The following is a 27,403-nucleotide window of genomic DNA, read 5'->3' on the forward strand; positions in this document are numbered from 1 at the left end:
AAATCTATTTAACATTTTCATTTATTTTATTTAAATCTTTCTGTAAAATTTCATAGGCCTAAGCTTACAGGCTATACTCATGTGAGTAATCTCACTGACTTCAATGGAGCCTACTTTTGTATTTGGATATTACATGAATAATTAGAAATTCAGAAGACACAGGGCTGCAGAATTGTGTCCTGTTTGAGTCTGGTCTTGGTGCTCTCAAATATCCAAAAATATACAGGAGAAACTTTGTTTGCTTGTCAAAACTTGCATGCAGCGCTGTATAAACAGAATATGGTAGATTCAGCAGTATCATGTTTGGATGAAGACATTGATGCCTCCTGTTTCAGCCCCCAGCCCGCCTTTGAGTTTGTGGTTGGTTGGTTGGTTGTTTTTTAAAGAGCATTTTGTCTGAAACATTTAGCACATGCCAATTCTACTGCATCTCCTATCTGTGTGTGGGAAGCATTCCAAGATTTTTTTAAAAAAATAAATCTCAATATGAAACCACTATTCAAGATGAACACTCCCAGAGATGTTTATGACGAATGAAGTATGCAGTAATGTGGCTCCAAAGTCAAATAATAAACTAACACTGCAGAGAAATTCTGATTCTGTTCCAGGACACAGGTTTATTGTTTCACAGATAACATTGCATGGAAGCATCACTGTGACTCATGGGTACTGGAAGAGCAGAGACAAAAGTGTTAGCTTATGGCTTATCACATTTTGTCCTACTGCATTTTAGTGTAAGAAGCAGGGGTTTTAGCAGACATTTTAGGCAATGTCATAGTAAGGCAGAAATCAAGAAGCTACAACATGTTATCAGGATTATCTATACCAGCCGAAACTAGATGGAATCTAGTTTGAATTGAAACAGAGGATGACCTAAAGTGCACTTGTTCTCTGAAAAGTGATCCTGTAAAAATGACATTGTTTATGGAAGAGGTGGTTCCAGGGTTGCCTTTTCAGCAATTTCCAGAACAAATCTGCTCAGTTTACAAAAAAACCCAACCAAACAGAAAACACACACATGATCTGTCAGAGATAAAAGCTGTGTTCTTTCTGGCTCACTGTATTATTACCAGTGTATGACTATGCAAGGCAGATTACACACCCAGTGATCCCCGTGCCTGCCTTGAATACCTTGGAGTTGCATGGTTATAGCCGAAGAAAGAATTTGAGCCTACAGTTGGAACTTAGTTCACAATTCTGTTGAATGATAATTCATACATCAGAACAGACTCCAGCTCATTCTCCCATAGCTGCATTGACTCTGCATTGCCAACTGGAGTAAAAAGGAGCACAAATTTTCTGTTGTTTTAACTCTGCAGATATAATTCAGAATATGCACATGGGGAGAAATTCAACCATACGTAGAGGATCAGAACAAGGTGTATACACCATTGAGTAAAAAGGTACCATTTTTACACAGTCACTATTAGTCACTTTCAAAGCAGAAATGTATTTTTAAGGATTCTTTCCCTCTGGCTTAGATTATCACTTTTTAATTTTTTAGTTGGCCTTGAAATTAATTTGCATCCAAAAATAATATCCCCAAATGTGGAGTCACCAGCAGAATGACCCTGCTCAGTGTTTAAAATGGGGTTCTCAAGCTTTTTTCAAAACATGGAGCACACATCCTAGAGGAAATGTCTTGTGGATGCCTCTCCTGCTATTCACGCATGTGCAGATAAATTCCCCTGCCAATTACAGCCTACTGGTAAATATAGCAATTGTTTACATGGAACATAAATCACACTAAAGGAAGCTAAAAAATACATTATCAGCTGGAAACAAGAAGGAACCATGGCATGTCCCCAGCCAGCTCTCTGTGGGCTACCAGCAAGTGCTTCATGGACTACCTGTGTTCTGGAGACCACAGTTTTGGAGCTACAGTTTAAAAGCTTGCCGTTGGTTCCTGTCTTTACTTCCCCCTCCCACATGACTCCTCTATTAACATTTCTGCACCTTCATAGTATCAAAAAGAAAGTCATGGTTTTGTTGTGCATGTTGTCAACTCAGTACAGGGGCTAAAAAACCCACAGTGTACATAAAAAAGAACAGCTCATATTATCCAGTAAAAAAATGCAGCCATATGGAAGTTTTACTGTTCTGAAGGAAAATCATCCACCTATGGTACAACTTGGTGATATAAATGTGTGTGTGTATATATACAAACCAGCACTTTAAACCACATGCATCCCTGATGCAGCACAGAGGAGAACAGAAGGCCCAGAAGCTCAAGAAGGGTCCAGAGGGTAGATGCTCATTTCTTTTCCACATGACATGAATGAGTCAGCAAAGGCCCTACATAGTAAAAGTGGAGTGTGTCTCTTGTACAAAGCGTGGGATGAGTTGGAAACAAAGGTCCATGTGCCATAATTCTTGTCAATGATCCTATATTACCTCTGTAGTAGTAATGGTCAGCATGGACTCTATTGTCCTCATCAAAAAACAACTGTGGGGTGACAGCCAGTGTGACAGATGTGCTGCTACTGATTAGTGAAAGGGAACTGGGGGCAGTGATTAGTTGTAGGTGTTGCACTCAAGTGGTTAAGATCCATAGGGCTGGTGCACATGTCTGTATTCCAAGAGGTCTTATTCATTCAGCACCTCTGGACCCAACCAGGAGGAAAGACTACAGCATGGAGGAAAAAAGGCCATGGCTCTTATCAGGTAAGATCTCTCCTTTACATGGGAAAGGGAGAATACAGTTCTAAATTCTTAGTTACTATCTTTTAAAAAAAACAACACAATACTAAACTCAGAATCTGTTTAAACATTCAATAAGTTGCTTCCTGATCAAAACTGCATTTCCCTACAGGAAAAACAAAGGTATTTAAAGAAAATGTGAAAAACTTCTAATGAGCCCTAAGAACTAAATCTTAGAAGTTCATTCCCAAAGTGATACTGCAATCGATTCAGAACAGTGAGGGGGTTCTTAAAATAAAATTGTAGTGACTAGCTCTTGCATTTAAGGGTGCAGAGTTAGAGGCTATTTCTACCCCGTTTCTGAGGTAATAAGCTGCTTTGTTAAAAACATATTGGTGTAAGTTATTCAGCCAGAAAAAACCACAGTGACTTCATTAACGTGGTGAGAAACTGAACAGTCTGTGCCACACTGAGTTGTAAAAAATATCATAGTTCATCGTGATTTTTTGTGAGATCTTCCCCATAATTGGTAGCTTGGCTGCCAACAAACATGTTCCAGTTCTCTAGAATCTCCTCTTTGGTTAACTTTTGATCCTGGGAGGAAAAAAAAAAGTCTCTATTAGAACATTTTAAATACCAGGTAAAAGAAACATCAGTACAGGTTTCCGAGATGCCAAGTAGGAGAAAATTCTCCAGAGGCTGCAGACAGTGGGTGAAATGCTGGCCCCTAGTGGAAGTCAATGGCCTAACTCCCATTGATTTCACTAAGGTCTGCATTTCACTCAAAGTATTTCATAATTAACTGATTCCTACACAGAACTTTCAGCAGTAGGAGTGTGCCACTTCTCTACTTGTGCAACCTCACCTGTGTTTTTAACTTTTTCTTTTTGATTATTAATATGAAAAATATTTTGTCTGTTTGTTTTTGGTGATGATGATCACCTACATTTAACAACTGAAGGGAAATCCTTCTAAATTCAGCCCTATATAAGGGAGTCTTGATCTTCCAAACTCCAGCAGTGGAGCATCAGCAGGGTTTAGAGAGGGGAACAATCCCGCTGAGCAATGGCTCCTAACCAGGTGCTGCTGAATTATTAGTCCCCGGTCATAGTGGACGCAGAAGGGATGGGCCAGATCTTAAGCTGCAAATTTGTCTTATTTCTTATAGTCTTCTATTTTTCATCTCTCTCCTATTTATCTCTTAGTCCAGTTTAATACATAAATGTCCATGTCCATTTCAAAAGAGAAAAATCTGTTAGAATTTTTGGGGGTAGGGACATAGGTTGGAAAGCTCTCTAGCACTTGGTCAGCCAGTGGGCCTACCTGAGTTCATAGTCATTTTATCAGCTATTCCTTTTGGTTTCTAACTTTTATCAACTCAAATTTATTTTGTTGCAGTAAGGCACGAGCAGAATCATTTTGATCATCTTTAGTTCTACTCAGACTGTACTAATAAGAAAAGTCATTAAGAATCATCTCTTGCTGGCTGAACACTATGTAAAGGGAACCAGTTAAACTCTTAATTTTACATTCATTAAATATACCAGAGCAATGAGTACCTTGTCTACATCCGACTCATAGACTAAGTGCCTAGCTTCAGCTTGTGCGTGATCATAGTCTTGTGGGAGAATCCAGTGCCGAATCTCCTCTTTATCCATCTTCCCATCCTTGTTTATATCCCGAAAATCAGAAAACTGCTCACGTTCAGTAATTACCCAGTCAGGTTCTGGTCCACCTTCCTCATGTGCAAACATATCAGCTGGAGGGGAAACAAAAGGTTTCAAAGTCCTGTTTAGCTTGCAAATTGTGCACAAAATGAAGGCAGGCTAGTAGTAGAAGTATCAGAGGAATAGCTTGCACAGAGGTATTGTATGTTGCGTGGGGCAGGGCACAGGCGGAAAAGGAATGGGCACATGGATATGCACCTTGCTTCGCTCAAATGGTTCACCATTGTTAGTTTTAGCCATTTTCATATCCCCCTTTTAGGATGCCTGTGCAATGCCACTTAAGTTAATGGGCAGCCCCAGCTGTAACTGAAAAGCAAATGGGCCCCAAATGTCTTCACCTAGTGATTTTTTTTACCCAGGTGACAAGCAAGGCGTACAGCTCTTCTTCAGGATCCTCTCTTAATCTGCACTCACGCTCTTTCAAGATGAGCTCAGATGTACTGGGGAAGGGGGAGAGGACCCACAGCAGCATTGCATCTTGTCCCTGCCAGCAACTGTCTTTGTCGATAACATCAGAATCCAACCAGAGAGTGGATGAGGGAATAAAAGGTGCAGGGAAACTTAAGGAAACAAAAATCTGCTAAATGGAACTGGATGGCTTTTGTCCTGCTTTTATGGAAGTCTCTGTGTAAGAGAAATACAGCTGAGTAGATACGTTCCTTTTTTAGCCCTGGACTACTGAACAAACTGCAGCAAACTGCGCTGGAAGGTAAGGGGCTGCGCTATACTAGGAAAGGATTAGAAGAGTTGTGATGCAGCATGAGTAGATGTACATCAGAGAGGTACCTACTGTGTGGAAACCACACCTTATGGACATGATACAGCTCACTCATCGGCGACCTGGGCTAGGGAAACAACTTGTGATAGACAGTGGATGATCAGTTCTGTTGCTCATTGCCCTGGTCCTCCCATCAGGACTCGCACACCAATCAACTCCCCCTCTCAGCGAGGCTCATTCTTTCCCACCCCCGCACCTCTACCATTGTCCTATTTAAAACTGAAACCTATTTTGTGGCCTCTGCTCGCAGCCCAATGTGGTTTTGGTTGTCAAGATTGTTCACATGTTCCTAGGTCAGGCTAAGCTTGAGGCCAGTTTCACCCATGGGAGGTGCAGGTGCAACCCTCTTGAGGATTTGGTCCAAAATTAGCAATAAAAACCACATGCATGTACTGTATGAGGCTGGATTCTCCACTGCCATAAGTGGGCGTAACTCCCAGGACATTAATGGAACTGCGTATGCCCATTTTAGTGGGAATTTGGCCCACTCTGTCTAGGTGTTATAAACACAAATGGGAATTTTTAGTTTCTAAACTTTCTTGGGACCTGCTCCAAAGCCTACTGAAGTCAGTGGAGAAGGGTCAGTGCCTTCAATTGACTTTAGATTGGGCCCTTGATGGGGGGGGGAACACAAGCTGTGCAATGTCTGTGGGGAATTTTTGTTTGTTTGTTTTTAATCTACACACAGCAAAAATGTGGGTATGACGGACTATAGCCATTGTTTAGAACAACAAAAAAATACTACTCTATTTAGTCTAATCAAAGCATATACGATAATTTAGCCACAGATTTTCCCAACTGTTCAAGAAAACTTCAAGAACTACACAGTGTTACTCTTTATTTTATTTTCTAATAAGTGCAAGCGCACAAGAGTTACGTTGTTTATTTGAAGCAACTGACACGTCCTGTCAATTTGATTTTATCATCTTTGCCAACGTGAGGTGGTCGTGACAAGAACATTCTATGCTCCTATCTATAGGAGACAAGAGGAACCAGCATTCACATGGTAACGAATGTTGACAACTACCTTGTAATTATATGTAGGTAGTGTCACTGAATAAACTTAAATTACTGGGGAAATTATGCTGCTCTGTTATTTCAATCAGACAAAAGCATTCACATCTTAAGGCTAAATATAATTTCAAGGAATAGAACCCCCTACCATTAATTAAGGTGTGGATATTGTTCTTGATTGTGTGTGATGAAGTAATCTTTACAGTAGCATTAGAAACAGAAAGATTTTATCTTTGGTCCAATGCTTTTATGGTGCGACTTTCCTGATTAAAAAAATAAATTACAAAGGGGCAGAGTGAGACGCTAGCTTCAGCATGACATTTCACAAGTGTAACACGTACATCCTGTACTGCTGAACCCCAGTCTTATGCTGCCACTGTGCCTTCCTGGCTCTAAGAGCAAGAAAGCAAACAAAAAACCCAAAGGTGCCTGAAGTTTGACCAAAATAACTTGCAAGAACAGACCTGCAGTTTACTTTCCCATTCTGCTCCCTTTGTGCCACTAGAGTGGTGCACAGCTAACCTTTAATTCAGGTATTTCACAACTTTTGAGTGCTTGCCTTTGCAAACTTAATGTCCTGGTAACCGTTTATTTTTAATGCAAATTCTTAAGTTTATAAAAATGTAAAAATTGAAAAACCAAAAATTCCATCCTGTGGAACCATACTAATCCCCCACCCCCCATCATCAGCAGGATTGGGATCTTTAGAGCTACACCACTGTCCTCTAGTTGAGCTAACAGAATAATTGGTGGTAGTGCTATGAGGCGATTAAAAAAATTAATCATGATTAATTGCACAATTAAAATTTTTTGATTAATCGCATGATTAATCGTGCTGTTAAAAATAACAGAATACCATTTATTTAAATATTTTTGGATGTTTTCTACATTTTCAAATATATTGATTTCAGTTACAGCATAGAATACAAAGTGTACAGTGATCACTTTATATTTGTTTTTATTACAAATATTTGCACTGTAAAAAACAAAAGCAATAGTATTTTTCAATTCACCTCATACAAGTACTGCAATGCAATCTCTTTATCATGGAAGTGTAACTTACAAATGTAGAATTATGTACAAAAAAATAACTGCATTCAAAATAAAACAATGTAAAACTTCAGAGCCTACAAGTCCACTCAGTCCTACTTCTTGTTCAGCCAATCGCTCAGACAAAAAAGTTTGTTTACATTTGCAGGAGATAATGCTGCCCACTTCTTGTTTTACTGCATCACCTGAAAGTGAGAACAGGCGTTTGCCTGGCACTGTTGTAGCTGGCATCACAAGATATTTATGTGCCAGATGTGCTAAAGATTTGTATGTCCCTTCATGCTTCGACCACCATTCCAGAGGACATGTGTCCATGCTGATGATGGGTTCTGCTCGATAACTATCCGAAGCAGTGCGGACCAACACATGTTTACTTTCATCATCTGAGTCAGATGCCACCAGCAGAAGGTTGATTTTCTTTTTTGGTGGTTCGGGTTCTGTAGTTTCCACATCACAGTGTTGCTATTTTAAGACTCTGAAAGCATGTGCCACACCTCATCCTTCTCAGATTTTGGAAGGCACTTCAGATTCTTAAACCTTGGGTCGAGTGCTGCAGCTATCTTTATAAATCTCACATTGGTACCTTCTTTGCATTTTGTCAAATTTGCAGTGAAAGTGTTCTTAAAACGAACAACATGTGCTGGGTCAGCATCCGAGACTGCTATAACATGAAATACATGGCAGAATGCAGGTAAAACAGAGCAGGAGACACACCATTCTCCCCAAAGGAATTCAGTCAAGAACTTAATTAACACATTTTTTTAACAAGCGTCATCAGTATGGAAGCATGTCCTCTAGAATGGTGGCCAAAGCATGAAGGGGCATATGAATATCTGGCACATAAATACCTTGTAATCCCAGCTACAAAAGTGCCATGAGAATGCCTGCTCTCACTTTCTGGTAACAATGTAAATAAGAAGTGGGCAATATTATCTCCTGTAAATGTAAATAAACGTGTTTGTCTTAACGATTGGCTGAACAAGAAGTAGGACTAAGTGGACTTGTATGCTCTAAAGTTTTACATTGTTTTGTCTGAGAGTACAGTTATGTAAAAAAAAATCTACATTTGTAAATTGCATTTTCAGGGTTAAGAGATTGCACTACAATACTTGTATGAGGTGAACTGAAAAATACTATTTCTTTAGTTTATTTTATTACAAATATTTGCACTGTAAAGTGAGCATTATACACTTTGTCTTCTGTGTTATAATTGAAATCAATATATTTGAAAATGTAGAAAAACATCCGCAAATATTTAATACATTTCAATTTGTATTCTATTGCTTAACAGTGCAATTAAAACTGCAATTAATCTTTTGATTTATTTTTTTAATCGTGATTAATCTTTTTGAGTTAATCGTGTGAGTTAACTGCGATTAATCGACAGTCCTAATTGGTAGCAGTAGAAGGCTGTTATCTTATATGGACTGGGCACTAGAAAGAATGGAGAGGCCCATTTTCTCAGCGGGTTTCACAGCTATTTGCTAGACAGCAAAGGAATGATGAGACTCAAATAAAAGGTTCAATTCTAGTTCTGTAAGGGAGTGTTTGCTAACGGTTATAGACTCTTCTGCCCCAGTTTCTCCCTGTTCTCTTCTGCTTCTAGCCCCTGCCCAGCTTCTGCCCCTGTTTCCCTGCTGCCAGTCCCCAACCCCCGCTCCTGGCCTTCCCCAGCTCCTTCTCTTGTGTCCCTTCCCTGTCTCCTTTCCATCTCCTCCCTCTGCTTCTGCCCCTTACCCAGCTCTTGCCAAGACCCCCTACCTCCAACAATCCCCAACCTGCTTGTATCCTTCCCCCTCCAGCTCTTGCTCTCCCCTCCCCCCACCGCGCACACACACAATTTTCCATCCTTGGCTCCTGTCTCACTGAGCATTTTGTTCTTATCCCACCTCTATATCATGTCCCACCTCTGCTCCTGCTCCAATCCACTTCCCTGCCACATGTCAACCCCTCCTCTGCCTACCCACTCTGCCTCCTCCCCCTCGCGTTCCCTCTGCACTCAAGGAAGGCTCCTCCATGCTGCCTGGATTCCAACAAGGAAGCGTTGACATCACAGCAGGGAGCCCAGGCTCTTGGGAGGAACAACCTGCCCCCAGCTCAACCCCTGCAGCCCAAAGGTGGAGAATGATCAGTTACTATGGGGATGGCAGCTGAGCAGAAGCCTGAGGATGAAGCATGGTCAGCGCAGATGGAATCTTCAGAGAATTTAGTTGCCAAATGCTAGCAAGACTGAGCATATGTGAACTGTGATTTTTTTCAGAGACTTGTAATTTGGCCATATTTTCACAGGTGTTGCAAAAGGCACATCTCTGATGAGATGCTGACCCTTTCCACCCCTCCCTCGCCAAATTTCAAGTCTTCACTCCAAAACATGAAAGGACTAGAGCGTCACAAGGAAACAGTTGTGTGTGGGGGGGGAAATTAACATGGGAGAAACAACATTTTTCTCTAACCTTTTCCTTGGAAATGGCTGAACCATTTTAGCTGACTTCCCCGGGGGTGGGAAGAGGACAACACAACTTTTAGGCAGACATCGGGCATGGAAAAAAAATCAGCCCTCACCATTTAGGTTTGCCAAAGTTATAAGAAACTAAAAACAGAGTCTTATAATGGAAAGCATTAGGCAACCTTTGCTATAGGTGTCACTATATGCCTAAAATTGAAAGAAACTATTTGGTTTTCCTTGTTCAGAATGACTGAGTATGGGCATGGAGGTGCTCTTCTTTGTGATATAAGAATTGACTTAGATTTGAGGGGATGGACTGGTGGAGTGGAGATTTCTAAAGTACTTGTGCTAAATGTTAAGGAGAGTCAACTCCATTCCAGCACTTACCAATGTACTCGTCTTGATCCACAAAACCATCCTCGTTTTTGTCTATGTCCTCCAATGTTTCCTGGAAAACATTTTTTTGTCAAAATGATCAAGAAATAACAGAAAATTCCAATAGCTGTCTTTATTATTGCGTGCCACTTCTCAAAATTATCAAAACTGAAATCCTAAGGGAAATCCTGAGTTATTGTACCATGTTTGGCTATCCTCACTGCCCTTTTGGAAGATTTCACATTTGGTATATGGCCTCCTTTAGTATTCCTGGTACACAGAAATCTTGACACTGACCAACTCCAATGTGAGTTTCGTATTCAAAGGAATGCCCAGATCTCCTGTCAGAGTGAAGAAATTCCATGTGTATGAATGGATTTGGCCACTTTGCTGTTAAACTATCTAGGTGGCACCAATCACTCTTGTATCTAGACACCAACTCCAAGTTTTAAGTAAGGGCTTGTCTATATACAAACTTGCACCAACAGATATAAATCAGATTCTATTCACAACTCTGCTATTCCGGTGAAAGTTGGTGCCATGGATACTTTTATTCCTTTTTTTTTTTTAAACTCTAGTTAAATAAGAGTCCTATTTCAGTTTATTAATTTCACTGCAACTCTATGTGTAGACAAGCCCTAAAAGAAATGAATTCCATGAAGCACTTTCTTTTCTGTTCCTGGGTTGGCTATTATTTATGTGCATGCCTGTTTCTAAAATCCTTCAATGAAAGTTTAGGGAAGTGCATCAAGGGTCATCAGAGGAATAAAAACAAAGGGAATGCAATTGGTTTTACTCTACTTACTAAGACAACAATGTCTTTCATATGCTCAAACTCCTCCGGATGAAGAAAGGCAGTGAACTCCTCACGAGTGGCAGCTGAGTCTCCATCTAGGTCTGCAGTTTTGAATCGCCTTTCATCCCTGGGCAGCATTTTTTTAAAACTGTGTTGATCAGTCGCATCTTGAAATTCTTCTGGATTTTCTAGAAATTAATTTGACAATCTCAGAAGTGTGCGTCTCTGAAAATATTGCTGCATTGTCTCCATACACTGCAAAGATCGTGTATAGAAAAACCTGCTGAAATACTTAGATCCTGCAAGATTCTAAAATTACAATAATTCACTGTCAGGATGGCTGCTAAAGTGTCAGGATTTCCCTTGTGAAATCTTAAATTCATGGCCAGCCATTAAAGTGTGTTTGTGATCACAGGGTTTGTGCTTATAAATGACTGGCTCAGTTTAGTAGTAATTGTGGTCTACAGGTGGACAAGTGGAATTTACCATGAACTAAGAAATTAAGAGTCTCTTAAGGTCCACGAACAATCACTGTCGTTCAGATCCAGGTTAACTACGTATCTGCTAAGTCTTGTACAGAGCTTTAGGCTGTTGCTGTATAGGGCGGATAAGGTAGTTAAGAGTCTGTATCCCAGCTTGTAGGAGGGAGGTGTTTGTTCTGTTTTTTGACACGATCTTGTTGCATAGAATATACAGGATTTAGAGAAGTAGGTTCCTCTGTTTAGCAGAGTATAGTGCTGCCACCTTTGCCCCTTCCTGCTGAAAGTGTGTCTTATAGTGTTTAGGGCCCAATTCAAACTCCATGGAAGTCGTTCTGCATCAATCTGTTGACCCAGAAGCTTTTATCACTCAGTCTTTATCTCTTACGTCTGTGTCACTTAAGAGTCCCCAATGCAGGTTTCTGCAAGCAAATTTTGATTTGATAACATTTTTCAATGATGAGAATTGGTTTCTGTTTACTCTATGCTTTTGACTGTGAAATCCTTTATGTCCGGGCCAAGCAGCTTCAAGACTGTGATAAGCACAAAATTAACCGTGTCCTTGTGTTCCTGCACGAAGAGATGTCTTGCCCAAGTCTGATTGTGTAAGGATTCCACTGGTCTGTTAAAGGTTATTAACGACATGTGAGCAGTTTAGAAAAGCTCACTTATCTTTTTTGGTTTGGTTTGTTATTTTTAAAAAAAAGAAAAGCATTATCTAGTATCTCTAAAAAGAAATCAAAGATTTTATATTGCAAATCTCAGCCATCCAGCATCACAGTGATGAATGCAGTATAAAATGCCTAGCTAGATTAAACTTACCATCTCCAATTCCTACATCATGAATAAGGCTATGATTTGGTCATGGAAGTCACGGAAACCGTGACTTAAGTCCGCAGTGGCTGGGAGCTGCAGGGGACCCCCACCTCCTGTGGTAGCTGGGAGCTGCGGGATGCCCCTGCTGCCCGGAGCAGCAGGGGCCCCACAGCTCCCTAGCTGCCGTGGGCAGGGCGGGTCCCCTGCATCTCCCCACCTGCCACGGGCGAGGAGAGGATCGCCCGCAGCTCCCCAGTCCCCGCTGCCATTGGGAAAATCCCCCAGAGCTCCCCCATCCCCGCAGGTGGCAGGGGACTCCCAGAGCTCTGTCCCCATGGGCGGTGGGGGATCCCCAGCAGCTCCCCAGCCACCATGGGTGAGCATGGGGGGTGTCCCCCACAGCTTCTCAGCTGCTGTGGGCAGGTCCCCATGGGTTCAGGGGAACCCCGGAGCTCCCCAGCCACTGTGGATGCGGGGGTCCCCCACAGCTTGCAGCCTGGAGGGGGGAATCTCCCAGAACTCCTCAGTCCCAGGGCAGGGGGGATCCCGCAAAGCTCCCAGCCACAGCAGGGCAGGGTGCTGGATCCTCCTCCCTCCCCATTTTATCATGTACATTTTTAGTAAAATCAGGGACAGGTCAAGGCTTCTGTGAATTTTTGGTTATTGCCAGTTACCGGTCCATGGCTTTTACTAAAAATGTCCATGACAAAAATCATAGCCTTAATCATGAATGATTCGCCTGTTCCTTCTCCTGTTCTCCTTTCAGAGCCATCCATTCTTGTTCCTCCATTCATATTTGTTAGGTTTGTCAGATGGTCTAGTTTTGGTTTTAAGGGAAGTCTCTTGTACCAATTTTTTTTAAGCAATGATTCTGTGGGCACTTGAATAGAACTTTCTTGTCTTCCCCACAGCTTCTGCCTGACCAGATGGCTGCTGTGCTGAGAATGAGTTTGAAAGCGCCTGCCTATGTCACCTTTTTTACCCACACTTTTGCTGTCTGTCATACTTTTGCAAATCTGGAACGGGAGTAGAATCCTCAAATTCAGTGGAAGATTCCAGCCTGAAACTTTCCATTTCTTTCTATTACTGACAGTTTTTTTTCAGGCACAAGGCACAGAGCTCTTATAAAACATATTCAGTGAATAGCATTGGGTTCAGCCAGTCCTTTCTCCCGCAACACAGGACTAGGAGCTACCTGGTAACGGTCAAATTCTCACATTAAAGTATTTTGTGAGTTTAGTTTAATGTGATCTGTAAAATCGGTGTTTCAATATTTAGTATAGTGCAGCAATTTGCACTGTTCAATCTAATCTGCTCAATTTGTCCAGTTTTAGAAACAACAAAACTGAAGAGACTAGGGAGATCTGGTTTCAGAAACTGGCAGACTCACTAATGTTTATTTAGCAGCTACCTCTCTTCGAGGTGGAACCTAAAAATTATTTTTGTTTAAAACAATGAAATTTAAACTCAGTGGTATGAAACGAATGAGAATTCTAGAAAAATAGCATCACTAAACTAATTAAAAATCTTGAAAAACAATTTCAAAATGAAGGCGTTTATAGACTGATTTTTAAATGACTACTTTGGGAAACGGTTTTGTGAATTTTAATTGTGCATTAAAACAAGACCAAGATATATTTACCGCTCTCTAAAGCCTGGCTCTCACACAGGATGAAATCTATGTGTAGAAAGTCAGCACAAGACTGGGCACATCCTGAATCTCACACCCTCAAAATGGCATCAAAGTGGTGCAAAAGAATTGTGCTGACCCTCTGCACAGACATGAATTTCATCCAGAGCAGTGTGAGGTAGCCTTTGCATTTGTAGGAGGCCTTTTCCCCCAGAATGAAAGTCAGTATGTTGACATATACTTCAATCAATACCTTCCTTCAAGTGCTTTGGATCTCTCTCTGATTACAACTTGCCCTAATTAAAGAACCTTCAGATGGTCTCCTTTGATCACATCTGAAATCTGTATTTTTTTTATAAGATGTGCAGTAGAATATTTCAATTGTATCTCATTTAACCTTTTGTCATCAGTTATGAACTTTTTTTCTTGTGTAATCATTTTAAAAACATATGTATGCCATTTTCATTTTAAAAAATTAAATGCAGAGGGAGTTAACTTTTCAGAGTGAATTCAGTGCTTATGAAGGGGCTTGGGTTTATGGCCCTGGTGAGAATTGGAGTATCAATTGTAGCAGCACAAGTTCCCTCACCCCACCCAAATATGTATCAGCCACATGATGGAGGGTCCACATCTATCTTGGAAGGAGAAGAGAACCATATTCATTCAGGACCTGGCTTCAGTCGGCTTTGGATCAGGCCCTCAATCCAAAGCCTTGCTGTTGAAACTGCAAACAGAAGTGCTGGTTTCAATGGTGGACACTTGCCCAATAAGAACTGGACCAAGACGCCCCGACCCCAACATATGCCATCCAATATCTGTACGTGAAACACACTAAAACTCAACTGTTGAACTGTTGTCATATCAAACACATCAGATTAAGTTTTCCATGGGGACAGAAGAAAAGAATCATGTCTTTCAAATAAACATTGCTTTAGGGGTTTCCATTTATAATTAATCATAATCTGTGGCATGTTCTGACAGAATAATTACATTCTATTTAGACCTTACATAAATTTTTAGCATCCAGACCATAACTTCAGAGAAACAATGCAGCAAATACTTACTAGTCTCTCAACGTATTTCCTTTTAAAATAAAGGTTTAAAAATAACAACACAGTTCCCTTAGTTTACTAATAGGAGCAGAGGCTTTTAATTTAGCTTTGAAATTTTATTCACTTGTTTGTCCCCTCCTGAAATCCCTATGCATAGAGAAGGTGACCGTGGTGCAGATTGGCTATATTTTTCAAATGCACAACTGAGGAACTTTTGATCTTTGAACTATGTTAATTTACAATTTCATATGAGACTAGAATCTCCTAAGAGAGTTATGTGCTTGTGTCCAGTGATTTTGGTTGAAATTTCATGTCTATCTCCCTAAGGCTTTTTTGAAAATTCCAACCTAAAATGTTGCCTTTTGACTAATCTTACCTAGATAATAACCATACGTGGCTTGTTTGTATTCTTCCCAGGATATTTTGTTATCCTTGTTTAGGTCATAATCTCTCCAGACTTTAGCCACATTTTCATAGATGTAGCGTTTCTGCACTCGCTTAATCCAGTTTTTCAATTCCTCTGTTGTGACGTAGCCATCATTGTTATCGTCTATTCTATCAACAATTTTCCTGCAAAGAGAGACACACCTTTAACAGCTGGTAAAAAGAAATAAAATGTACATGCTGGTCCAGCTTTGCTAATCTACATGAGACCTTGACTGTGTCTGCCCTCCCTCCACAAAGAGGTACCAGCCAAAGATGTAGAGAGATGCCCTATCACTAAGGCTTCATTACATTTACAGAATATACTATAGGACATTTGCTAGTACACTGCCATCAATAATTAAAACTGAACTATCATTGTCAAAATTGATGGACCGAAGAACACAGGGTGATGTACTGTCCTTAATTTTTTTTATTGTCTGATCACATAGGGGCAAATCTTCTGTTCGGTGTCCAGAGACAGTGGCCATGCTGAGCTGTTAAGCGGAACGTATCTTCCCGCCAGGCCATAGAAAGCCTGTCATCTTGCACAGTGGAGGTTCCTATAGCCCGAAGCCTACGGGAGTTTCTGCACTCCCTTGGGTGGTCTCCTTGTAAGAGGGTATAAGGATTGGATGATCTACACAGGGCTTTGTGCAGCGCACAGGATACACAACACCTGCACAGCCCCTCCCCTCCAATCTTGCCCCCCACTTTTTTTGTGGGGGAAAGAGAGAGGATCTGCACTAACTGTGTTGCCAGGAGACCCTCTGTAGCAGGGGCAGGATTGCCCTCTGTCACTAATTCATCACATTGAGTAATCTGCAATGGGTCTCCAGTCACTATTGCCCATTGATGTCAAAGCCTGCACCTGAGCAGTGCTGAGAGCCCCTAAGTCAGTAGGAGTTCAGGGCCTCAGAAATCCTCAGGAACCTCTGCACCTTGCAGGATCAGGCCCTAAGCAAAGCTCTATTGTAGTCAAAAGCTAAGCTGCCAAACTATGCAAAGAGGGCAACTCCCTCAACCTTTTAGCTTCTCCCAAAATAAATTTTCCACAAGTTATTTTCCTTACAGATTAAAAAAAGGAGATGGTATTTCATTACTCTATCAACTCAATGGCACGGTAGTGAGCCATTGGGTTTTTTTGTGCTTTCTGACACATCTCGCTTACACACATCTATGCCTATACGTTGCTCTCACGTATTTGTAGGGAAACATTTGCAGTATATTTAAATCTCTCCATTACACTCAACAGTGTAAAAACACTATGAAACCCCTTCTGTTTATACCTGCAAGGAGACCACAACTTTGCCAGTGCATGAGAATCTAAATGTGAAGGTGATGTGTTTATTTTTACATTCCAAGCTGAAAAAAATGCAAAAAGAAAACAGTACGAATAATGAATAGTACCTTTACTAAATAAGAAATAACTAAAAGCAATGTGTGTTATGAAGAACACTGGTCAGGTCTTTTCCTTTTTTCAAATATTATTTTTAGTGTCCTTAATATTTAAAGTAGGATTCAAAAGAGCCAAATTCTGCTCTCAGATTCAGGAGCACAGTTCCCATTAAAGTCAATGGAAGTTGTGTGTGTATTGCTAAGGGCAGAACTGTGCCCCTTGCATCTTGTTCACTAGCTAAGGGTATGGCTACACTACGCAGCTTTTAGCAACATGGCTGTGCCATTAGAAGCTGCGGAGTGTAGATGCTGTTTGTCTGCAGGAGAGAGCTCTCCTGCCAACAAAAAATTTCCACCTCCCTATGAGCGAGCGGCAGCGGCTTTGTCGGCAGGAGAGCGCTCCTGCCAACAAAGCGCTGTTCACACAGTGCTTTTCGTCAGTAAAACTTTTGTCGTTGTGGGGGGTTAACACCCCTGAATGACAAAAGTTTTGTCGAGGAAGTGCCAGTGTAGACAAAGCCTAAAGAAAATGTGCCCCAGGCTCTGATTCAGTAAGCACTTAAGCATATGCCTTGTCAATCCCTAATCAGGAAAGCAGCAAATCACATACTTAAGTCCCATTGCCTTCAAGTTAAAGGTAAGCCCCTGGTTAACAGCCTTGCTTAACTGAGGCCTTTAAGGAACCTTAAAAAAGAAAAATGCTCCATTAAACAATTTATATTAGGATATATTTATAGGAGAGAATTATCAGTTAATGGTGTATTTATGACAAGCAAGAGAAATGTGTTTTCTGAAGGGATATTATACTCTACTATACCTAAACTTTTTCCCCAGCAGTATTTCATTAAAACCACCTTGAATTAAGCCTAGTGATGCTACCTTCTGGCCCAAGAACTAAGTTTACTTTAAATCCCTTTACAATCTTTTCTTTCTCTTTCTCATAACATTCATTACCTCTGTCCTCCCAAGACCATAACTATTTGCAGGATGGCCACTAAAATCCTATGACATAAAGCATATGCCAAAGACCACAGAAGCACCAGCAAGATTTATATGAAAACTATTATTGGTATTTGTATACTTTGGGCACTGGTCAATGGAAAAGCGGGCCTCCTGCTCTTGAAATAGGTTAATTAGTAGTCACTGAAGTCTCAGCTGCGAGGTGCTGCCAGATTGGCTTTATTTAATTCAGCCACCACCAAGCAATATAGAAGATCCTACAGAATTATCGAGTCTTCATTGACCCACAGTGAGTTCAACGTAAGTGAGTTGGCTGACATTTCGGTCAATGAAGACTCGATAATTCTGTAGGATCTTTTATGGAGAAAGGGATGGGTGAGTCTGGCCCTATAACTGCTCCTTCCACCTAGGGCAGAAAATTGCTCTCCATCTAAAGCAGTGTTCTTTTCTGAGCTACTTTAGTTCAATACCAAGTATGGGTTTTATTTAATTTTCAGCAATGATGTGTTTGATCTGCTATCATCATTGGATCTGTAGCACATTACATCTTTACAGATCTCATTACAGACATGGGGTTCAGACACATGCAGAGTCTGTCTTTTGCATTCATAACCAAGACTTTTCTGAAGGGGGCAAAAAGAGGGGCTGCTAAATTTCACCTGAGAAATAGAAAAGAACATGCTACCTGATCAGCCAGCCTTTCCTTTTTGTATGTATCCCTCAGTGAATCTCCCCTGAAAGTCTGACACCACAATGGGACATATGCATCAATATCGTTGTCCCGCAATGTGTTCAACCTAAGTGAGCTGGCTGACATTTTGGTCTATTGTTAAATGCTAAAAGTAACTGAAATGTTTCTGCCAGAGGAAATATTTTACCCTCTTGTTATTTTTAACACTTCCTTGGTATCTCCAGAACTGGTCAGAGCCAAGAGCTGTGCTGCTTGTAGCCAGCATTGTTTATTTTTCCCTCAAGTGCATTCTTCTATTTTTCTAGCTCAGTTGCATCTCTGCTAATGATCTAGATGACCTATGTCTGCTTCCTACTAAAATGAAGGTGGGTAAGAAACAAAGTCTTATGTCTTTTTAAGGATGATGTGGCAAGCGAGCAATAGCCTTCTGACTGCTTTGCAATGCAGCTAAAATTCATTCTTCAAACACAGAAGTTGTAGTGGACCCATTTGAAGTGGCTAATTCTTTAACAAAGTGAAAATTCAGAGAAGGTCTCACAGCCACAATGCTACAGAACCAAAATTATATGCAATACTTGTTAAGCTGTCCCTACAAGCCCATAAAACTAAAAACCTCTTTCTCTCAAGGCTAAAGGGCTTGCTGCACCAAACCGCATATAGTCCCAGCATATAAACCTCAGTGGACCTATGTTCAATATAAGCATTTAGGAGAACAGCCTGCCCCCAGCTCTTTAGCAGTGAAATCAGTTCAGTTCTGTTGTACAAAGGGAGGGCAAATCTGGAGGGACAAGCAGAAAGTGCACAGAACCTGCAAGTGCAGAACCTTGCACATATATGGTAGAGGGGACATTTGGAGATGAAACAAGGAGGGGCCAGACAACTCACAGCTACAATGTGAGCTGAAAGGCGAGGGATTCTGAACCTCAGCCTTTTGTGCGTATGCCCGGTTGCTGGATTGGGTGCCACTGCTGGCTTCTGGCCTGGGTCTGGTGCACAGCAGCAAGATTTGCCACATTGGGCCCCTATATGGTGTCAGAAGCTCAGCAAGCATCTTGCTACCAATAAACAACAGACCTGAATGTCTTATCAAACTAGGATCAGACTACACAGCAGTTTTATCACTGGGCTGGCCTGGAAGGCCTACATGACTCTAAGGCTTATTTATCTGTGGGGGTTTTTTCCCCCCCACCAAGAAAATTTTTCTTCACTAGTAGATGAGCCTACGTTTCGAGTATATTAGTCAACTCTCTTTTGTGTGACAGCAACAGCAGAACATGGCTTTTTTAGGCCATGTCTACAATACAGGCACAACAGCAGCATAGCTGCAATGCAGCAGGTCTGCTGCTGTACTGCCATAGTGTAGACACATCCTACAGGGACAAAAGGAGTTTTTCTGTTACTGCAGCTAATCCCCCTCGCAAAGGCACTAGCTAGGTCGATGGAAGAATTCTTCTCTCAGCCTGATGCTGTCTACACCAGAGGTTAGGCTGGCTTAACTGTGGCACTCAATGTTGTGAATTTTTCACACCTCTGAGTGCCAGAGCTATGTCAACCTAATTTTTAAGTGTAGACCAGGCCTAAGTGTTTCCATTATAAATCAATGGTATACAGCAGACTTTGTTATGTTTATACCCATCTCATTTGTGTGAGAATTACTTGTTAAAGAAGCTGCACTCGGTTTCCTTAAAGAGTTGGGTCCTGAATATTTTTATGCTGAATGAAAAGTGTTTAAAAATAATGTTTTTAATTAAATCTGTCCTCCTCCTTACAGCCAACAGCTTGCTGAAAAGTGATACCATTTGTGACCAAAGCTGCAGGGGATCCTAGCATTAAAAAGCATAAGGTATTTTCTGTTGTGATTTAATAATAAGCATCTTTTTAATATTTAAAGTTCCTCTTCTGTTGCAAAAGTTATTTTAATCAAAAGTGTGAAAAGCAGCAAAAGGCCTAAAAATGCCCAATCGCGTTAGAGGCTTTATTTGCACAGTTTCTGTCCTGTGATGTGTTTTCCACCTTGAGACTGTTCAAAATGCTGGTAAGCATACTCCTGGGGGAATTCTGTGCCAAAAAATGAAAAATTCTGCGCACAATATTGCAAAATTCTGCAAAATTCTGCACATTTTATTTGTCAAAATAATGCAATATAATCAGGCAAGTTTCAATTATTTTGGTAAATTATTTAACATACAATACAATGGATGAAGAATGGGAATGGGGAGCACTGGAGGAAATCTCCAAACCCCCTTTGTCTAATAGTAATGTAGCTAGGTTTGACCCTTTATTTCTAGTTGTTAGTCAACAAATATATGCAGCCATTCACTCAGTGATAAATCATAGGAACTGAAGAGCAAGTGAGGGCTGGGGAATCAAATTCACAATTTATATTGGCTCCAGAAAGGTAAGTACCGTACTGTTCATGGAGCACATTTTGATAGGAACTTTTTTCAGTCCAAAAATTTAGACCAGTTCTAATTACTAAAGCACCATAAGCATTTATAAGGCCATCCTGTCCTGGTAACATAAAGGAGCCTTTTACACCTGTTTTATACTCATGGGGGAATTCACAAAGACAGTGGGAACAATTCACTAAGCAGGCAGGCTGCTACATTCTGCTCTGCCCCATGCCCAAACTCAGAAACACCCCAAAGCCCTGCCTCTCCATTGCAAGCATGCCACAATAGCGAGCAAGAGGGACAGAGTGTCTCTCTCCCTTTCACATGCACGACTACCCAGCCCTCCCAGACACATCCCAGTGGTGATTTACGTCTTTACCGGCTGCTCCAGGCACCCGAACCAACCAGCCTGTGCTGCCGGAGAGAGGCACATGACCACTCTTGTGGGCTTCCCTTTGCTTCCCCACCAGAAGTCATTTTTCTGCAGGGAAGCAAAGAAATCTGCGGGGAACGTGAATTCTGTGCATATGCAGTGACACAGAATTCCCCCAGGAGTATAAGCAAAACCATTCTCAGAAATGCTGGATCAGGCCAAATGTTCCCTTAAGTATGTGACACACATTAACTTCTATTCTTTGTGGCTTTGATAGGCCAAGCACATTGCACACAACAAGGATTCCTTACATCCGCTCCATTACCTCACACAAGCTCCCTGTGTGCCACCCTCTATTTCATGGATTCCCTGCAACCCCCATCACACCTCCTCACCAGTGGTGGATTTCCTGTGAAACAAACCCAACGACAGGGGGCCCCAAAATGCAGGACAAATCTGACAAATGACTGAATTAGAAGGCATCCTACTCCATATAACCCATCAATCAAAAAGCAAAACTATGCCTCTGTAATTATAGCTGAAGTTGGAGCCCTAGAGATTAGCTTATGCTCCATTTCTGCTTTATGCATCTTACTCTCATATAGAGTGATGCAAACGCTTATGAGAATTTCCTGTGAATTCTCCCATCATTGGGGAAAAAAGAGTCTGAACCCCACAACAGGGGGCCAGGAGTCCATCTACCAAACCTCCAGCTACCCAAAATGCACTGGGAGCAAGCAGCAGTTAGTCTGTTGGCAGATGAGTTGGGGAGAGACTTGTTTGATAGCAAAAATGCAGTAGATGTTTTCTTTATCAGGGAGTATTGAAATTCTGCTTGGACAGGAAGTCACAAACCATCCTGCCCCAGAGCAGTCTGAAATTTGAGATACCAAGGCTGATTTTTTTTCTTTAAATATTGTACAGACTCTTGGATGCTGCCAAAGAAAGGCAGGTGCAGAATCAAATTACACTAATGGTTAACGATCAACAATGCGATGAAAATCAAAGAGCAATGGGTGCGTCTGATTCTGAAAATGAGAACAGTAGAGATTAGAAAAGGCATGGCAACGTCATCCATTTTAAAGAAACCAACATGTAAGTAACTAGGGAGGAGGAGGTGGACAAACGAAAAGATGGTTCAAACATCTCTGTATTAGGGTATTCCTGTATTTCCACATTTAATTCATGGATGTTTAAACTGTGGAACTTCCTCTTTCAAGGCTGCACTCAGTTCTGGATTGAGCTTTCAAAACCCAGGCAGTATGGACAGTAGGAGACAGGAGAAGCATGTTGGAAGCTGTCCTACCTTAGGTGATATTTAGTCACTGAGCAACACTCCAGTACACTTTCTTGTTCCTCAGATCTCTGTCCAAGGGGACAAACAAAGGGAGAGGTGTAATATCCTAACTGAAGCTCAGTTTAAAATGGACATAATATGAACCATATGTGCCAGAGACCAGAGTTCAGGTCCTCAGCTTAGTGCTGTTCTTGCTTTTTATTGGTGATAAGTTAATATGACTAAGTGTTGGTAATGGAATCCTGTATAGGATCAGAATGCCTGAAAGAGTGTCTGCTGCCCTGCATCCCAGTATGGTTTGGTGATGCTGAACTTCATCGAGTATAATCTAGAAAGTATGCGAGGCAGGGCCTTCTTCATCCGGGGAACCACAACTCTGGAATTCATAGATTCCAAGGCCAGGAGGGACCTCTGTGATCATCTAGTCTGATCTCCTGCATAACACAGACCATAAACTCCCCTAGTGCAGATCTTTTAGAAAAACCTCCAAACTTGATTTTAAAATTGCCAGTGATGGAGAATCCACCACGACCATTGGTAAATTATCCCCTCAATCCCCACAATGCATTGGCAGTATTCTTGTGAGAGAGACTGAAGATTGCTGGGTATCCTGTTTAGTATGCTATTTATTGTAGGGCTGGTTTAGTGCGTTTATACATGTGCCTGTCTGTATCTCCTCTACATGATACATGGGGTGAAAACGGAAATAATTTAAAATTGAATTTCACTTTGTGTTGATTTAGAATATTAAATTTACCTCATACTATTTATATATACTTACATGGAGCTCCTGTTTCCTTCTGTGGAAAAAGTAGTAAAGGCTTGTCTGCACAAGAAAGCTGTGCCCGTTATACCTGTATTGCTATTCCTATATGGGAAGGTGAATAACTACTGGCATAAGGCACCCATATATAACTTAATACCAATAATTATACTAGAATAACCTTCAAATGTAGCCCAGGCCTAAAAGTGATTCCAGTTTAAACTAAGAAAGCCCAAGATGTTAATATATGTGAGTCAGAGAGACGGTTTGCTTTTTTATGTTGGGAGTACTGAGTACTAATTCCAGGCCTTTGAATAATTTGGACAAGTTGCCCATTTATGATAATTATGCTTTCAATATTTTTGTTACAGCACCTATTATTACTTGTATTTCAGTATCACTCAACAGGATCACAGACCCACTGTGCTTAGTACTCTACGAGACAGTCCTTACTTCAAAGAGCTTACGCTCACATCTGAAATAAGATGCAATAAGTAAGTATAACAAACACGGCAAGGGAAGGGGGAGGAAGGCTGAGGCTAATGGTAATGCAGTCATATGGTTCTACATGATAGCTTGATGCACAACTTGAGGCTTAAAATAATATGAAAATGTTTTTCCTTTACTAAATCAATAAAACCAGCTCTCTTCAACTGCCATAAACCTACCCATCCTATAGATGTCAGAACAGAAGTAGGTCTTAAGGAGGGATCAGAAGGATGAGAGGGCGATGGACTAGATCAGGGAGCATGTCTCAAGAAGAAGGAGCAGCGTGGAAGAAAGAACAGGCACGCTGTGGGAGAGGTGGACAAAGCTACTATAGTTAGCAAGGGGAGAGGGCAACATTATAAGTAAGGCTGCGAGTCTGTCATGGATTCCATGATTTTCTGGGACCTCCATGACTTCTGCAGCAGTGGGTGCGACTGACCTCAGGGCCACCCGAACAGCCCAAGGGGCTCCCAGGCCAGCCGCCCTGGCTGCTGCTGGGGCAGTCTTGCCCCTCCGCAGCCCCAGCAGTGGTCTCGGGCCATGTGCTGCCCCCCCAGCACCAGTGGCTGTCCCAGGCTGCACGCCGCCTCCTCCCCGCACCCCCTCCCATCAGCAGCATCCTAGGGCCACCCCCGATTCCCCCTCCAGAGCACCCAACATTTAGTCGGGGTATATAGTTCAAGTCATGGACAGGTCATGGGCCCTGAATTTTTGTTTACTGCCTGTGACCTTCCACGACTTTTACTAAAAATACTGATGACTAAATCTTAGCCTTAATTGTAAGTCACCAACAGGCAAGTTGTAAAGGGTAGCAAAAGTGAGAACAGGAAGCTTAGACAGTTAACAGAGATGCAAAGTGAGGACTGACACAGTAAGCGCAATAGGCCAGCAGCCTGACTTTAACAGCTGCACTTTAAATGGACTGGCCAAGGGGGAGCAGGTGCAGAGGGAGGTGCAAGCAGTGCAGCAGGGGATGGGAGAAGGCATGCTTGAATAGTACAGTCCATCTAGTACTTGGTGCAGTGCTACATGTAGCTATCAGCAGCTGGAGGAAGAGGCACTTCAGTGCAAGGCCAGAGAAGCTGGGAGAGAGCAAGAGAAACGATCATTTAAACAGAGAGAGTGAAACTAAGCCTTGAGTTTTCAGCATTTGTTTGTAAAATCAGTGTGGGCTCGGGGAGGAGAGGCTGCGGTCAAACACATGTCACCCTGTAAAGTTCAATTCTGGCAGGCAACTTTTCCCCTGGGAGTGGATGGGCAGTGCTCTGAGCCACTGGAGATCGGCTCGAGAAAGCCCGGTCACTCAGCAAACCCTTCCTGGGCCGTCCCCAGAGATCTCTTGCAATGGAGAGATTTGCGAGCTGTGCATAACGCCCGCGGCACTTGAGTTAATTCTCACTCCTGACCAGTGCCACACAACCCTTCGCGCCTGGCCTTAGCTCTGGTACAAAGTTTCCGTTACAAAAACACAAAGAGAAAGAAAGATTGAAACTTTTGTCTCTGAAGCTTCTTCCAGCTCTTTTTCCGCTGAAATAATCCTTTCCCTACTATGCAGTGATACAGCGGGACCTCCCCTCTGCCACGTTATCGGCGCTTCCTGGGGCGGGGGACACGCCTCCTCTGTCCTCTCTCCCTCTGTTGCAGTAAGTGAGGCTCCAAGGCTGGGAAAGCCTCTATTTTCTCACACTAGGGGCTGTTGCAACACGGGTGTAAGCCACAGAAAGCATTTCCCTCTCCAGTTAAAGCTCGTGAGGTTTCAAGAGCTCGCGCTCAGCCAGCCAGAAACACTTGCAGGTTCTTGCTGGTCCAACGCCCTATTGTTATTTCGATACCCGCATTTCACTTCCACTTTTTAAAAAAAAGTTATGCACTAAACTAATGCGGCAGGGTCCCTGTAATTCATCTCCTTGGAGAGGCCGTTCCCTTCCTCTCCTAGGAGCCCATCTTACCCTAGTTTCTCTTTGCTTTCTTCTGGGGTGAGCTGATCGAAAGTCTTGGCTTCCTCCTTGCCCAGAAAAGCCTCGTGGTCATACTGGAAGCTTTGGTTATCTTCGTGCAGCTGATCGCTGAGCTGAGGGTCTGGGTGAACGACCCTCTCCTTCCTGAGAGTGGGTTTGCTGAGTGACCCTCCTGTGCAAAGCAGCAGCACGAACCAGCAGGCAGCCTGGAAGCCCATTTCTCTGGTCCTAGCAAGGCGGGATCCGCCACAGCCCGGGGGAAAGAAAGGGAGAGAAAAGTGCTGCATGAGCTTGTCACGAATAAGGAATCAGGGGAGACGAAATGTCAACGTCGGACACATGGATCAAGTCATCCAACCTGCTGCATCACCTCCAAAAGCCCCGGCACGCGTGAGACCTTTAGTACCGGTCCCTACATGCAGCATCTGAGCCTGGTACCCCCCACCTCCCACTCGCCCGCCCCACCTCTGGGCAGACAGCAAGCGTGGAGCTGTACTTCGCCACCAGCACCCCTTGCAACATACCAGCTGTTGCTGAGAGTCTATCGCCCAGGCAGCCCTAGGAATGCAACTGCAAGTTGCAAATGACCCACTGCGGACTGTGATCGCAAGCCCCTCAGCCTTCCTCCCCCCCAACCAGTCACGCGAGAGTTTGCAAGGAAAGGTTGCTCTGCCCCCAGATGTTACAGCGCTTGCTATTGGGCAGGGGAGGCTCTGTGCCTGCTGGAGGGGGCTGAATCGCCACGTTTGCAGGGCGGCTCAGGTTTCCCCATCAAAGTTGCAAAGAGCGCTGGATTTGAGCTGCGCGGGGTGTAAGGTTTCCGCTGGGGAGTTCCCGGCTCCAGCCTAGGAACAGCTCAGTTGCTCTGTATAAACCAGAGGAAGTTTGACACACGGGGCTAGGGGGGCTTTTAAAACTTGTTTTCACTCCCCAAACACTCTAAAGTTTGCAACCACACAGTGACACCAGGAAGCGAACGAGGGGTCTTGCAAACCCGCTGTATTGTTGTGTGACCCTGGCAAGCTGACAAAGATCAGAGCTAATTGCAGATCCTCACGGACTGCAACAGGAACCTTCTCTGCAGCCTCGCAGTTTGTACCGCAACAAGAGCACATCGCCACAAATCTCGTCAATCTACAATCTTATCTGGGATCGGTTTAAGGCAGGCGAAGCCTTTAGCTGTGTATTGGAGGGACGTTTAAATTCTCAGCCCGGCTGCAGGAATAATGTTCTCTGCAGCCTCACAGCTAGTCCTGGAGATCATCCCGGGCCTGCTTCAGTGAGGCTTTGGTTACCGGTGAGTTTGGAGTTGTCTCTCCTGACAAACTCAGCACCACAGTTGGCTAGGCTGGTTCATTGTTTATTTATGTATTTATTTATGACTGTGCCTTTACCGTGTACGTCAAATACATAAACGTCCTGATCACTATTTTCCTCTCCTGTCACTTTAACCCTGTTGCATCCTCCCTCCCCATTCATTTGAATGTGTCCACTGGTAACCCCACTTTCAACACATCACTTCAACCTTCTTGTCTCCATTTTCAAAAGCCCTGCCCTGCTTCTTTGCCCCATGCCTCCTACTACTAGTCAGCATGTTAAGCGGTAGCCTAACCATTGCTGAGTTTTTTGTAGCCCTCATGAGAGAAGAGAGTTTTTAGGAGGTATTTTAAAAAAACACTTTATTTTTATATAAAATATAAACACATAGCAAAACAAAACACACATAAATACATGCTCAAGATGGAAACAGTATGCAAATAATGAAATTCAACGGAGGTGGCTTTGCAGAGAGTGCCTCCCTTCCATAAAGGGTGGATACAGGAAAGAGTGCAAAGATGCTCCTTTGTAAAATTTA

The 27,403-nt window shown here is 42.5% G+C and overlaps 1 protein-coding gene across 1 annotated transcript; it reads right to left on the reverse strand.

Annotated features, from left to right (window-relative positions):
* RCN1 (reticulocalbin 1) lies at positions 1-26,180 on the reverse strand. Its single transcript, XM_073347741.1, has 7 exons — positions 26,073-26,180; positions 25,540-25,776; positions 15,180-15,373; positions 10,836-11,014; positions 10,043-10,103; positions 4,200-4,399; positions 1-3,234 (listed from the first exon to the last, which is right to left on the reverse strand). Exons 2-7 carry the CDS (start codon positions 25,764-25,766, stop codon positions 3,127-3,129), a joined length of 969 nt encoding a protein of 322 aa, XP_073203842.1. The 5' UTR covers positions 25,767-25,776; positions 26,073-26,180; the 3' UTR covers positions 1-3,126.
* Positions 26,181-27,403: the final 1,223 nt, after the last annotated feature.

The sequence above is a fragment of the Lepidochelys kempii genome, chromosome 6, assembly GCF_965140265.1.
Source record: "Lepidochelys kempii isolate rLepKem1 chromosome 6, rLepKem1.hap2, whole genome shotgun sequence".
NCBI lineage: Eukaryota > Metazoa > Chordata > Testudines > Cheloniidae > Lepidochelys > Lepidochelys kempii.